Source organism: Magnolia sinica, chromosome 19 (genome assembly GCF_029962835.1).
Source record: "Magnolia sinica isolate HGM2019 chromosome 19, MsV1, whole genome shotgun sequence".
Classification (NCBI taxonomy): Eukaryota; Viridiplantae; Streptophyta; class Magnoliopsida; order Magnoliales; family Magnoliaceae; genus Magnolia; species Magnolia sinica.
Genome location: NC_080591.1, coordinates 6,776,924 through 6,792,950, shown reverse-complemented (window position 1 = coordinate 6,792,950; position 16,027 = coordinate 6,776,924). Strand labels below are relative to the sequence as shown.

Genomic DNA, 16,027 nt, shown 5'->3' with positions numbered 1-16,027 from the left:
CAAAAATCAAGCAGATACAGTCATCAAGTGGACCATACCATAGGAAACAGTGGTGATTGAACGCCCTACCATGTTTATTTGCCATCCAATTTGTTGATAAGGACAGGTTACATAGGCTGGATGAAGGGGAAAAAAACACAAATATCAGATTATTCCAAACCATTTGTGGCCCATTAAGGGTCAATCACGACTAGACTCTCGGTCTTCCTTTCCGGGCTTTCAGATTTCTCAAGGAAATAGACTAATAGTCCACCTAATACTAATGGCCCAGGATCCTTACTCTTGATCCCGTGGTAGAATCTCAGGAGTTTCAACACCCGGTCAAGGGTCCGAGTGTCCATAGGTGGTGAGAGCCCACTACGGCGTGAGTGTTGGGGTGTGTGTGTGTGCATGTGTAAAATAAAAAAAAAAAATTAAAAATAAAATAAAATAATAATACTAATAATAATAGCCCAAAATGATATGAAAAAATCCGATAGAGGGCATGGATACGGAATATATACATGAAGGTGGGCCCACAATAAGGGCCACACCTTCGCGGGTGAGTTCAGGGTCTCACCTAATTCACTACCATTCTTTGGGATGTTTGTAGTGTGAGCCAGATAAATGGCCACTGTGGTCCCTACTACTGGCTCAGTGGTAGACAGTGTATGTTTGGTCACGAGTTCGATTGCCCATGTGGTGTACAAGTGCTAGTGTGCATGTTGAATGGCCATTGTGTGGTCCCTACTGTTAGCTCAGTGATAGTTAGTGAGCCTTTAAACACTAAGGTCACGGGTTCCAGTGCCCATGTGTTGTATGGGTGTGTGCGTTTTAATAAATTTTTTAATTATTATTTTTTTTTAAAAAAAAAAGGGAAAAAAAGCCTCATGAATAGCCACATGCTTCAAAGATTTTGCCCACTCCCAGCCCAGCCCATCTGAGGTTTCAATGGCATTTTTCTCATGTATATGGTACACGCCTAATGAACAATCCAACCATTGCACAAAAGTGGGTCCCTGGCCTGGCCCAGGACATGTATTATTATCATGGGCCACGGTTGAACGGTGCATAATTAACACAGATTGCTTGAACATTCGTAGCCTGATTCGTGGACAGTTCTATGAGATGGGACCATTTGATCAATTACATTTTTAACCGTCCAAATTATTCCCATATTGGTTGAACATTCTAACTTGATTCCTGGACAATTGTTCCACGAGATTTGACCGTTGGATAGTTCCCATTTTTAGCTGTCCAATAAATTCCCAGCAACCGATAATCAGTAAATCAAACAAGCATTATTTTAAAATGCTACATCTTCTAAATCTATAATTGTAGCAATTCAACTTAAATTACATATATGATGTCATGTGTAATTTCTAAGAGACAGACTATCACCAATAAGGCTCTGACAGAGAATTAAAGTTCTCTTTTCTTCAAGGTGGGCCCGTAAATTCTTCTCCGTTGTATTGGGTTTTCAACCATGGGCTGAGTTTGGGGCCCGGGTACCTGGCATGGGCTTAAGCAACTGAGCCCCAGCCCAGTAACAGAAATAGAATCACAATGTTAATTTCACCCAACTTACAAAAATATCAAAGGCACTGCAACCGTCCATACAATGTGATTATAAGGCAATCCAAACCGTCCACTCGTTTTTTGAATAAGACATGAGATATTTTTCATTTTTAACCGACCCTGTATGTTAGCCAAGCAATGAAATATTATTAAAAGGTTGTTCGGATAATCCTATCACATAACTGGCTTGGATCACTGAAAAAAAAAATAAAAATCAAATCAAATGAGTAAAGTCTCGACATATCATATTACAAAACGTTAAGATGTATACTAGCAAAACCTGTCAGGAAAATTATAAAAAAAATAGTCACCTGGAAATCCGCACCACGGCAATGGGCCAAAAAGGAAAGGGAAGAACCACTGGAAATCATAGGAATGGGGGGCATAGGAAAAAAAAAAAAACACACCTTTTATCCATTGTATAAAAGATGATTTTCCTCACGTACCCATTCCTGTAACTTCAAGAAGCTCCATCTCCCTTTCCATAAACACCCCCCCCTCTCTCTCTCGCTCTCTCTCTCTCTAACGCCATTTCTAAGATATTTCCCCTCTCAAACACCATTTTCAAGATATTCTCTTTGAATCGCAATTTCTATTATATACAAACATGAATGACATGTTTTTCCTGAAAACCGCTTTTCCCACCCATTGTTTTGTTCAAAACTGCTATAGAGCCTGAGTTGCAGTTACAAGAAAATAATTATACTCTGGTGGAGTATGATGGATCATACACAGGCACTTAGAAATTGCAGATGTGTCATATGAGTAGTCCAATTAAACCTAACAAATTATTGTATCTAACGTAGATTTATCATAATTCAGAAATTAAGCTTATTTGATTATCTCACGAGGAGTAGTGGGGACATTTGTGGGACGGTTATAAAATCCAACGGTCTTATTTTCACAAACAAGTTTTTACGGATCAGATGATAGCATTGTCCAACCACTCTGATCTTGGGTTTTCCCATGGAGGCGGTACGGTGCATGGTCCACTCGATTTTTTTAGTTAATATAAATCTAGCGAATAATTCCGAGTCCATGCGTATCAAGTGCCATGCACAGCCGAGTATCATATAAGTAAAAAAGATACCAAAACCCATGTGACCCCACAAGTCTGAGGGGAACGGATTGGCTACTCCCTCCGACACCAGCCCCGTGGCTGGTGGTCGGTGCTCTGTGGGGCCCACCATGATGTGCGTGTTTCATCCATTCCGTTCATCCATTTTTACCGATCATTTTAGGGCTTGATACAAAAAATTATAGGGATATAAATCTTAGGTGCGCCACACCACAGGACAAAAATAATGAATGGATATTCACAATTAAAATCCTCCTAAGGCCCACTGTACTGTTTATTTGACATCCAATCTGTTGATTTAATCATAAAGACCCAGATGAAGGGAAAAAATAAATATCAGCTTGATCCAAAACTTTTATGGCCCCCAAAACGTTTTTAATGGTCAAAATTCATTTAACACAGTTTCCTGTAATGTGGTCCCCTTGAGATTGAGATATACTTCATTTTTTCTATTATATTATAAAATGATATATAAAAATATATGGAAGGCATGGATGATACACATACATCATAGTGGGGCCCACAGAGCACTGACCACCAGCCAATGGCTGGTGTCAGGGGGAGTAGCCAATCCGTTCCCAAGTCTGAGATACTTGTTATTTGTGGAGGATTGAAACCGTGCATTATTTGAAAGTGAAACTCAAGTGGGCCACAGCCGAAAAGTGTAAGATGACGCCTAAATTCGAGCATGTGGCCCATCCGAGCGGCCAATAGCTTTGATTTGGAGGTGGATTGGATAATGACACTGCCGGAAGGGACCGGCTATTAGACAGTGCTCTGTGAGCCCCACCATGATGCAAGTGTTTTATCCACGCCGTCCATAAATTTTTCCATATCATTTTAGACAAGATACCAAATATGAGGTAGATTCAATTCTCAAGTGGACCACACCACAGGGAATGGTGGTGATTGAACGCCCACCTTTAAAAGCTTCACGGGGCCACGAAGGTTCTGGATGAAGATGATATGTGTGTTTTCCCTTCCTCCTGGTCTATTGACCTAGTCAACAGGTTGGATGGCATAAAAACATTAAACATTACAGTGGGCTCCAGTAAGTCTTTAATAATATGCTTTTAATCACCCCTCTTTTACTTGTGGTGTCGTCCAGCTAGGAAGTGGGTCTGTCTCATTTTTTGGCTCACTTCCTACAGTAATGACCCAAAATGGATGGACAGCATAGATAAAACATACACATCATGGTGGGCCCACATAGCATAGTGCAGTAGCCACGTAGCTACTGGTGCTGTCAGTATTCAATCCTCTCCCTTTAATTTTGGGAGCAGGTTAGATGAGACCTTGGATCTAGAGGTGGGTGGGACCCCTGACTATTGGGCTCACAGTGATGTAGGTGCATTAAATCCACATGGTCCAACCGTTTTCAAAGCTCATTTTAGGGCATGATTATGTGAATACCCTGCGGCATATGTACTACGCAGGCGGAAGGAAGCTCTTATTTTCCCTGGCTTTCTCTATTTGTCAGCTCTGTTTTGTTTTGATTTAAATTCATGGTCTACCCAAAAGTAAAATTGTGTTTATCTTAGAATCTCCACTAGCGAAAAGAATGTTGGAATTTATAACAGGTTAAAAATTATGAAATTGCTTAAAGGTCAAAGAATCACAAGATTTTCCAATTCAAGTAACTAACTTAGCTGGTATGTTCCGTGAATTTTGACTAATGGCATCAGTTACGAAAAAAGGAGTTAGGCACTCTGTTTTGCCCTTCAAATGCACAGTCTCTACTTCTTAAGACTATATGGTTTTAGAAAAGAATTAGAGAAATTTTGAGTCTAGTTATGCTTCACAAAGTTTAAAACTCCAGGCATGCCAAAAGAGAAAATAAAATGACACCTAATCTTACAACGCAAAGTTTAAGACCCCGAGTAAGCAACATGAAAATAAATAGAAATTAGCCTTAGCCCATGGGGTTTAAGACCCAAAGTAGGCAAGTAAAATAAAAAACAGTTAGTTATGAGAGAATACTGCAAAAAAAAAAAAAGTGTGTTTATTGTTGGTGTTCTGGTATGTGTACAAATAGAATGCGACTTAATTTGAGATGTGAGGAAAATTAAAAAAAAAACATCAGACACAATTTTCAGTTAAAATGGATGGTTGAATGTCTTAAATCATAACCTTACTCGTTGATTTCATTATCTTTTTGCCTTTGACTTTGACTGAGAGAGCAGTCGCGGATGACGCTAACTTCAAGGGCTGGTTAAACAACTCTTCCACGACAACAAAATCTCCTAGATCCTGCCTCTCTTTATCTCTCTACGTATTCTTCTTTCTTTGGATAAAAGGTTGTGGGTCATATTTATAAGAGAAATCTGTCGGCTAGCGATTGGCCGACGGTGTACACTTGGCAAAAAAACTGACATGTAGGATCTGTCAAAAATATTTGGTCAGTGCAAAGGTTGACAGATGACCGTCAGCTAGTGGTTGGCTGACGATATCCAATTTGAGTGTTTACATATGCTATCTTTTAGCAGAAGTTGCATGCAACTGAATGTTAAAGCGAGTGGACACTCCACCTCATGAGTTAGACATAATCGTAGTTTGGTCTACTCCAACTAGAGTATTGTTTGTTTAGAAGCTTGTTTGGTTAAAGATTAACCTAGACGTCTTGCGAGGGTTGGAGAAAACATTGTAATTTGTCCCTCCACATTTTGTGGCTTCATGGGGCATCAAGTTGTAACCTTTTTCACAATGCGATCGACATTTGTGCATCAAAGGAGTTTATGAGATTGGATTATCGGTGGTTATAGCCCCCGCGCTTTTTACAAACTTAAGAGGATATCACACTTATTTGGAAAAGGTAGTATTCGATGCTCATGATCTCCTAGGATTGTCGGTAAGATCGGTCATTTGTAATGGGCAGTTGCCTATACATTTTGCAACTTTATGGATCTCCCACATTTCAATGCGTTAAGCTTATAAGTGTGTCGATCAATAGAACTTTATTTGATTTTGGCTAGAAATGTTGCTGAGTTGTTTTGGCCATCCTCGATCAACCAAGCTCGACTGTCGATCGATCAAGCTTTGATCAAAAGTCTGCTATCTTGGGCTGTTTGGTTTACAACAACTCTAAACCTCTTGTAGCCAATTTCTAATGTTTCAAATGAGCTCATAAGACTATATGATGATCAAGCAAGAGTCTACCCATTTAAGAACAGATTATTTAGAGGTTATGTTGTTTTATGTATAAGGTTAGGATTACCAAGGCACCTCATAATTTACTTGTTCTTCATTTGTTAATGTTTCATGTCCTCTTATATCTTCGGTCTTCAGCTTCCAAGGATTCAATTGAATTATGGACAAGAATTTAAGTGAAAGCTTTTGTGGCCCCATCAAGTTTTTAATAATGGCCATTTATTTCTTGCATCATGTGGTCCACTTAAAATTTGAATCTGCTTCATTTTCGAGGTCATGTCTTAAAATGAGCTGGCAAAACGGATGGATAACATAGATAAACATATACACCAAGGTGGGGCTATAGGGACGCCCGTACTAAAAGGGTCACTAGTACATCCGAGTCCTTTTCCTAAGCATCTTTAGGGCCCTCATTTTTGAGGGCTCATGCAATCCCGTTATTGTGTGTCTATTTTTTTGGCTTTTTGGATGGCTAAGGTAGTCTGAAAATGGCACACACATCTGGGTTGTACATCATGTGGTCCGCACAATGAATGCTGTTGGCGCAAAATGTGCACATTTCCACTCATCAAGTGGGCCGCACATGTAAGAGAAGCGGACGGTTGGGAAAAGATTGACAGGATTCCACATTCAACGCATGATCAGCGTCCCAATCCTATCTTGGTGCCAGGACTAAGGGCAGCGGCTGATGACTGACCCCTATCTCACCCACGTTCCTTAGCGGTGCTTGTGTTTGGCACCTTCAATGCTCGTCTAGAAATAGTATTCCTCACCATTAGAATGGAAAATGGGCTGGGTTGGCCCATCCTCTAGGCCAGGGTAGCATTCAGGCATATGTTTTGGGCCCAATGAACAATTGGGTTGGAGCTGAGCCCGCATGTATTGAAAGTCCTGACAAGTAGGCAAGGCCTAGGTCGAGTCATTGTACGGTGGTGGTCCCGGCCGCAACCTCATTCATTAGCCCAGGCTAGCTGGATCTTAGACCATGGGCTGGGCCTAGACATACCTTGCTTAGTTTCACCTATACATTGTTTGGATCAAAATGGTTTTTGAGTTGTCCCACTTTCATGGTAGGGCAGCCTTCACAAACAAGTTGGATGCCATAAACACAACCTATGCTCGTACTTACTAACACAATAAGCTTATTCTACAAGTCCTTGTAGAGGACCCGGCCTCGTGCATATCTAATAACAATGCTGTGTTATTGACTGCTGCAAGCTTTAAAGGAGGCTCGGTCCTCGACTCTTCTCTCACATGTGCTAAGCTTCATCTCCCATCATTATGAGAGAGGAAGAGAAGGAAGATTTGGTGGCTGTTTATCTTCTCCGGCGAAACTCTAATCGCCAACAGTAATGGTCAAGGCAGTAAACTCTCTCTTCTTCCTCATAGTTGATGCATGATGTAACCATGTAAATGAAACTCTAACATTTGGTATCAGAGCCAGACCATGGAATCAATCATGGAGAGAGGAAATAGATTCAAACCCCCACCATTGTTACCCACGTGGACTAAATTTGTGCCTTTTTTATGTGTCCACTTATTTTGGGCCCAAATATCTAATCCAATAGCTAAAGTTTTGTGTAGTGTGTGACCAAACTTTAAATCATATCTATTTGATTTTATATTCATGGATATGTGTGTAATTGGGTTGGTTTCTATGAAGATACATGGGCTTCATAGCTGGTCATGCACCTATTCTTTTTGGGCTTCCATAAATTGGGGCCTAGAAAAGGGCCCAACTTGTTAAGGTGGAGACAGCACTTAACAATGCTGTAAGCTCTTATGGGCCTTGCCCATCAATCTATAAAAACCCTCAAAGCAGATCCAATTATCAGGTGGACCGTACGGTAATTGACCGTCTTATCATTAAAAACTTTTTAAGGTGTATATTAATGTTTTTTAGTATTTATTTACCATCCAATCTGTTGATATGCTCACATAAGCCTGGATGAAGGTAAAAAACCAAATATCAGCTTGATCCAAAACTTTTGTGGCCTGTTAATGGTCAATCACCACTGTTTCAAATGGTATGGTCCGCATAATAATTGAATCTGCTTCATTTTTGGAATAATGCACTGAAATGATTTGGAAAAACGGATGGATGAGGTGGATATATAATACATACATCAAGGTAGGACGGTAATCCCACTGTAAGGGCCAGACCGTCTGGGGTCAGGGCCTGGGTCTCACCTAAGCCGCTCTCCTGGACGGATCACTGCCGCATCCTTGAATGCCGATTGCGTGGTGTAGACATCACAATGAATTATCATCCATCTAAAACAGATTAAAACTGGTGTTTGGACCATTTACACTTATCCCCATGGTTATGTAAGCACAGTAAATTGCTGACAAGAGTATAACACCGCGTCTGAGAGCCCACATCGTTTAATTATTGGGCCTCAATTTAGGGCCGGTGGTTGCCCACGGGTTTGTACAATAGGCTCGAACCAAGCCCATTGCAGCCAGCCTACAGTTGGATTGTGCTAGGCCTCTATTAGAATGTGGCTCAGGTCGAGGCCGGCCGGCCATTGATCCTATGGGCCTCAAAATCAAGCCTTTTCCGGGGCTTGTAAATGTCAAAAGCAATGCCGGCTTATGGCAGGCTGAGGCAGGAGCCCAACGGGACAGCTCTAGCCTTGGTGAGCTAAGAGCGGGAGGCCAGCTTGATCATTGATAGACCTATGTAGAACGGCATTTATAAAAGTTTGTAGATCTGTAGCAAAGTTCCAAAACCAAAATGTCAACCTCCGCACAACATAAGCCCAGCCCATGCCCGATTAATAAATGGGTAATATTTTAGCCCCAGGGCCTGACCATAGGCCTAATATTCCAGGCCAAGGCCAGCATGAAGCGGGCCAGGCCAGAGAGCAGTAGAGCTCGATGGACAGCCCATTGACAGTACTACCGTGGAACCTTGGCCCTTAATCCTATAAAATACATGGCAATCTGGTAGTCTGCAGTCTGCCACGTAATTAGTTCGCGCGGCTCCTAGCGATTGAAGGCATGAATCCGACGGTTTTTTTGTTTTGTGACCCACATTTCAAGCCAGGCCATGTAGCATGCGGCACCCACTTCGGTATTAAGCGCTACTGGAAAAGCTCTGTGGGCCGTATTTTATCCACGCTGTCCATCCATATTGGCAGCTCGTTTTACGCATAAGATAAAAAATGAGGTAGATCCAAATCTCAAGCGGACCACACCTAGGAAACAGCCGCGATTGAATGTTCAACATTAAAAACTTCTGAGGGTTACAAACGTTTTAAATCAAGGTGATATGTGTTTATGTGACCTGATCAACCGGGTGCAAGGCAAATAAAAATTACAGTTGGGCCAAGAAAGATTTTAACGGTGGGCATTCAATAACCACGGTTTCCTTTGGTGTGGTGCCTCATTTTTGGGCTCATTAGCTAAAATGAGCTGGAAAAATAGATGGATGGCATATATATATATATATATATATATATATATATATATATATATATATATATATATATATATAAAGGGGCCCACGGAGCTTTCCCAATAACACACACTACCTACGTCCGTGCTGTGTGTGACACTGCGCAATCGAGTCCTGTAGAGAGGAGTAGGAGTTGGAAGCCTGCCTTAGTCCTGGGAGACGTACCGTTTAGTAGGGATGCCATGGCCGAAATAAACAGAGTCCTCAGTGGTCAGCGGACTGCCGGCTCTTTCTTCTGCCGAAAATACATTACGGGGAATGATCACATGCGTTCTAACACATGCTAAATACCGTAGTTCGGACACTGTAGGGGCCCACCATGATGCATGAGTGTCATCCAACGAGTCGCGATATAAGACTCCAATGTAGGCCTAGATTCCAAATACCAGCCTGTTCATTAAATTAGTTGGGCCACACCAAAGGGAGCAACAGGGGACATTGGAGATGGAACGCCTACCATAGGAATTTTAGGATGGACTGGACTGTGGGTCCATCTTGCTGTGCATATGTCATTCAACCCAATTGATGTGGGTTCCGAAATTTAGGTGGGCCACAAGCGAAACATAGGCTGTTAGATATTATGGTACATTGCTCTCAATGGTGTATGATCCCACGTGAGTATTTGGTAAGGTCCGTAAGGATGATTCTTCGGACGTTCAGTGCCCATGAGTCTCGCCCAATGTACCGTTTGGATTCTACGTACACATCACAGGCGTACCCCACGAAACTCAAACGCATGGTAATTACAATGCATTCGAACGCACGTGACCATCATCACAACCGACCAAATTGTTTTACCACAATGATGCCTGATTCGTGGAGTTCCGGGAATGAAGTGCGCGCACATCAAAACTATTTCAGCTTTACAAGTGGTACGTATGCATGGGGATCATGACCATTGATTTTCAGTGCCACATCCAAAATAAGAGACAAGAGGAACCGTGGACGTCCAATAACTGGAGGCAAATCAATGGTTAACAGAGAGTTTGTCAAAAGCTCATTTAATATTGGTTGGTTAGGATTATCTGATTAATGGGCTATCGTCTATACGTTTGGTTTTGTAACTGCCTTACATATTTGCAACGCGTGTCAATGGGAATTGCAACATGCAGCAATTTCTTGTGAGAGAAAAATACATGCCACCAACTTGCTACTTTTTAAAGATCGATGCAGTGCTTAATACGCACAAAAAGTAATAAAGGTTCCAGCCCCAGCCATCTTCCTTCAAGTAGGGGACTCTGATTCAAGATTATTCAGTACATTCCACCCTACTCAAACTCCTTTGGACCCATCATACTAATAGCCAGGAGAAGCTGCACGAAAACCATTCATCTACTCACCACTGAATTAGATGATCCATCGATCAGAATACTTGGTCTTTTTTAATTATTCATTGAATGGAGGGTGTAATGAATTTTTGGTACACACGACTCTACCAATTCATGAAAGAAAACATGTGATGCTACTGTAGCAGTATCCACGTAGGAAAAAGCATTCAAGAGAGGGAGAATATCAGTTACGATATGATAGCTCCAATCGAATATTACTTACTGTGCCCGTATCAAATATCATCATTACAGGAGTTTGTTGGTGTTGTTTGGATATCCCAGCAGCAGCAGCAGCAGCAATGCAATGAGAAACTGCAAGCGTCTGAGAGAGGGTAAGAGAGAGAGGCAGCAACGCAGAACAGCCATGGCTGCCATCTCAGCAACTACCTCAAGAATCAGATTAAACACAGTTTAAAAAAGACAAAAATTAAAAAAGTAAAATTTTTAAAAATGTTTTTTTTCGAAAGAAAGCAACAGAGGAAATGTCTACCCGACGACACACCAACACTCATCGACGGCCTACCTTATTATTGTTACGTGAGATTATATACATCGGAATTACCCAACCAACCCAACATTTATCATTTTCCTCTCTCTTTCTGCGCTGTGCACATCGCCCTGTCAGCCTGCGGCCGTTGCATAAGAAGTTTTTATTTGACTTTTCTTTTTTCTTTTTTTTAAATGGCGCTCAAGCGGGGCCCACGAACCTCTCCTGCTCCGTGAGGGCATGGCGGAAGTGGCAGCGGTGGCCGTAGGGGCACGTGTCGCCAGCGAGGACCATCCGGCAGACCTCAGTCTTGTAGCGCGGATGGCGGATGACCGGTCGGAGCTCTCCGATGCCATGGGCGAACTGGCAGTGGTCTCCGTACGGACACGTCCCGCTCTCCTGCCACTTGTTGCAGAGCTCCGTCTTGAACATGCCTTGGTTATAAACCTCGAACTCCAGCGCTGCCTCGTCGTTCTTCTCTCCAGGAACGTATACGCGTTGCTACAGTTATTAAAAAATGAGTAAAATACATCATTATTAAAAAAAGAAGATAGAAATCAGTTATTTTACTACAAGTGACAGTGGTACTAGGTATCCAACAGGTGGGGCCCGACTTCCAGTCACGTGATGGGCCAATCTGGACGGCTAGGATCAGAAATAGGTGACATTTGGATACATAATCCATAGACCATGTCGTGCAGCAATGACCGATTTGGATCGCTAGGAAGATCCCACCACCTTTGATGTTCTTTGGCCGAACAAGATCTCAATCGACGACCGTATATTTCTTGAGGAAGAGACCACAGGAATTATACGATCCACGGTTAAAAGGTCATGCAGCTTTCAGTCAATACTAGTGGGGCCCATGGTTCGGCGGTCTAGATCAAGAGTTCAATGAGTCCGACCATGCTCATTGAGTCGGTGGCCAGTACATACTGTTTAGATTAGAAATATTGCCAACGGTATGGGGCCCACCAAATCGGCTCTCCGGACTCCTAAAACCTGAGTTCCCAAGTACAAACTCGATGCGCGAGAGCAAAATGGATTCCTGGGCCCTCGGGCCAAGACCATGTAATTTCTCGTGGGAGGGGAAATGACTACGACAGAGTCCCACGTCCATCAATGACATATTCGCGATAGAGCACACCGAAAATACCTTTCACAGTGTCGCTTTTTAGAATATAAAATCCAATCGCGAAGGCGGTTCAGAAAAATGAAAATTTATTTGACCAAAATAACCTCCGGATCCTCTGTTTGCCAAAGGCACGACTTTCCCGCTTTTTTCCTCGTTTACTGAATAGTGATGGGTCCAATCTCAATCACCATGCAAGTACACGATCACACGGTCCAGTTAGATTGCAACAATCACAATTTTGCTGCTTGACGAAAACAGACGATCCGTATTCAACTAATTGACGAAGGCCATTATCTTCGAAGGGTATTTTCGTTCCCAACACAACAATGCTGCATTCTGAAACCATGTAAGCCCAACATCAGTGTAAATGACAACATTGCCATAGGTGAGAAATACCTTTCACAGTATTGCCTTTTTGGAAATAAAAAGCCGAATCTCGAGACGTTTGTATCAACTCCGGTGGACTTAATTCAGTAAAATCCCGGGAAATTCTCAGTTAATGACCAAAATATCCTTAAACCTATCGAAGTAATTGATTAAGGACATTGAATTCAAAGGGTATTTTCGTCCTTAGGCCAAAAATAATCAACGCATAGAGATTTAAACAGCTACTTAATGTAAAAACTACGAAAAATGCCTCGTATTAAAGCAGAAAAATGCTGTACCCAGTTTCCCGGGAGGATAGGGTCATTTCAGTCATTTTGCAATAGAAATTTTCTGGTTTCGTTAAAAAACGACTGCCTGGAAAAAGAAAAAATAAAATAAAATAAAGAAAAAGAAATAAAAAGCAATTATAAATGAAGAAATCGGAACTCACCGATCCGACAGTTAGCGGACTTGTGGGGCGGAATCGGTTGGCGCGACTAGAACTCGCGTTACTCCCACTTGGTGGACTCACCTTCAGAAATCCGCTCGACCGTACCGAGATGCTCTTCGGCAGTGTAACCCGTTCCGTGCTCTTCTTCTCGAAACGATTCTCCCCGTAACCAAGCACGCTCGTCGGACTCGTTTCCGGGACCTCGCTCGAAGCCCGGCCGTTGCGTCCACCATCTCCCACGCAAAGGCGCCGGAAATCATTCACGACTGATAGCGGCTGAAAGCCGGGCGAGCCGACTCGACTCGGCAGCGAGCTCGGTTTTCCCGTCAAGAGGCTCAGCCGCTTGCTTAGATCTCCGTTCGCAATCCGAAGCCTCGTGTTCTCCTGACGAAGCGCCTCCACCTCTTGCGTGGTTTCGTGCAGACGAGAGAGACACGCACCGTACTTTTCGTATAAATCGTGGTATTGTAACGCGAGCGTCGCTAGGTAGAGGCGGTTTTCCGTCGCGTTTGCGTTCTCTTCATCGCAGGAGCATGAAGATGGGCTTATGGAAATGGAGCTCGAGTTGGGAACAGAGTCTTTGGGAGGAGGTACGATGGAGTAGATACTGGTGAGATCGCAACCGTCGGAGTTTCTATGAGGAGATGCGGAGAGCCGTTGATTCTGAGAGAAATTGGGAGTCGACATGGCAGCTCTGATGCCGCCATTGGCGGGACCGATCTCCTTCTGCATTTGTTGCTGAAAGCAAAAGAGGAAATCAAACGAAATGCGTTTCCAAGCTAAACGCTTGCAGATTTTCTTGAAACAGAAGAGAAAATCGAAGGAAATGCGATTTTGGGCAAATTTCCAGGAGATTTTCTTGAAATCAAGAGAGAAAATCACAGAAATGGTCGTGGATTTTCGTGCAGAACAAGAAAACTTTTTAAGAAAATGCTGTTTATCAGCAAGATGAAGATCATTTTCAGTGATTTTTACAGATTCAGTGCAAAAACTATAGGATCTGAGGAATGTAATAAGCTAATCCAACTAAATCATCAAAGAAATGCATAAAAAACAAGATCTGATGAGATTAACAAAGCTCATCCAGTAAAAAAGCAGGAAATGGATGTGAAATCGATCGTCTGGAAAAAAACAGCTAAAATCACCTCTGAAATCGTGGTAGAAACTACCAATAGAGAGGGCGATCGGCTTTCTTCTCTCAGAGAGAGAGAGAGAGAGAGAGAGGGAGAATCAAGAAAATGGAGAGCGAGGAGGCTTATATAGGAGGAGAAAGCATGCTGGTTAGAAGGAGACCGGATCTGAAACCGTTAAATATTCTAACGGAATGGAGCGCCCGCACAGAGGCAGGGTCTTAACGGCGGGTGACATCCTACGTGGCCTAACGGACTATACTGTTAGTCACCCATGGCTCAGCTTGGCGCCGCATGTCCGAACAGACGAGTTCGTTTATTGGGTCTGTCGCGAGATATAACTAGCGTGTGAGTCCCCACCCAATGAGGCCCACACGCTGAGTGGTCCAATGATCAGAACTGTCCATATTGTGGAATCTACCTTATAAGGGCAACAGTTATCTGTAGATGATTTTATAACTATTTAAGTATGATCTGAAAGGAAAGGAAAGTTTTCAATGGATGGAATTCAACTATAAAATGCAATGGTTAGGATCATCACTGAAGCGTGTTATGATATAATATCGTGTTTATTACAGTAATTAACGAAATGAACGGTTCAAATCATCATACCATCTCATAAAGTGGCCAGTGCGTGGCAACGCACGCTGTCGTGAGTATACTGTTGGTATTCATCATACAATCGTAAACCTCAGATCCGTGGACACTAGCTTGTTGAAAGAAGACCACTGGTTATTTTTCATTTTAGCCGTCCAATAAATGTACACCAATTTGCAATTTAGATAATCAAATAATCACTAATTTTTGTTAATGATACATCTAAACCGGGACCCGTAATTGGGACAGTCGAAATTGAAATACTTTGTAGGCCGTATATGCAATTTTCAAGTAATTTCTAAGTGCCTGAGTATCATCCGTCACTCCCTGCAACAGTATCAAAGCTTTCCTCAATGGCCCACGTAGCAGGAATCTTGTTATCCTGAGATCTATCATCAGTGTCCATATGAAGCTGAGTTAAGGGAGCCGATGCGTGGCCCTCCATGCCATTTCTGCATGCACGTGGATTAGATGGACAAGATCGAAACTGTACATATGGAATTCCTGTAGTGACTGGACCATGATCCAAAATTCACGATGTTTGGATGACCGGAGCCCCTTAATTGGAGCCTTACAAATGAACACTAAAACACAAAATCTGCAGACTACCCGTTCAGTAGGAAAGTATCTTCTATCGGATTATTATAATCGTCCAATCAAAGAGATCTTTGGTCAGTAGCCAAATCAACGGTGGATCGAAGGGGTGTCTGGTTCAGATCACCGTACACGTGGTATGGTATTTGCTTATGGGTTAGAAAACGGTATTTTGCAATGTTGTTTTTAACGGGAGATCTCTGGCCGTTGAAATTTGGATTTGCAGGAACACAAAGATGTACGCGGCCCACCGTGATGTGTTATAGCTACGCATCGATTCCTTTCCCTGGTTGAAACATTCCTAGGGCCCGCCATGATGTTTATTTGCATCTAACCCGTTTCATGTGTGTGCGCGCACACGTGTATATATGTATACACACAAACACGTACGCTTGATCAAAAACTCATGTGGCCCCAAAGAAGTTTTTAATGGTGGGTGTTCGTCCACACTGTTTCCCGTGGTGTGGTCCCCTGAAGCATTCCTTCAGCCTCATGTTTGGGCTTATGCATTACAATGAGCTGGTGAAACGGATAAACGGAGTGGATATGACATATACATGACGATGGCCGCACAAGCTAATGGCTGCAGGCCCAAACCTACCTGGGATCTTCCAGACGAACGGTATGGATCATCACTGGCGAGTGGAGGGGGGCCAATTGTGTCAGTTACGGGCGGTTCGATTGCCGTTTCACAGAG

General features: G+C 42.6%; 1 protein-coding gene and 1 long non-coding RNA gene across 2 annotated transcripts; both read right to left on the bottom strand.

Annotated features, from left to right (window-relative positions):
• Positions 1–1,260: 1,260 nt before the first annotated feature.
• LOC131235531 (uncharacterized) lies at positions 1,261–2,111 on the bottom strand. Its single transcript, XR_009166193.1, has 2 exons — positions 1,869–2,111; positions 1,261–1,752 (listed from the first exon to the last, which is right to left on the bottom strand). It is a non-coding gene; the product is annotated as an uncharacterized LOC131235531 (long non-coding RNA).
• Positions 2,112–11,229: 9,118 nt separating this feature from the next.
• LOC131235451 (zinc finger CCCH domain-containing protein 9) lies at positions 11,230–13,775 on the bottom strand. Its single transcript, XM_058232633.1, has 2 exons — positions 13,010–13,775; positions 11,230–11,558 (listed from the first exon to the last, which is right to left on the bottom strand). Exons 1-2 carry the CDS (start codon positions 13,739–13,741, stop codon positions 11,259–11,261), a joined length of 1,032 nt encoding a protein of 343 aa, XP_058088616.1. The 5' UTR covers positions 13,742–13,775; the 3' UTR covers positions 11,230–11,258.
• Between the last annotated feature and the right edge of the window lie 2,252 nt (positions 13,776–16,027).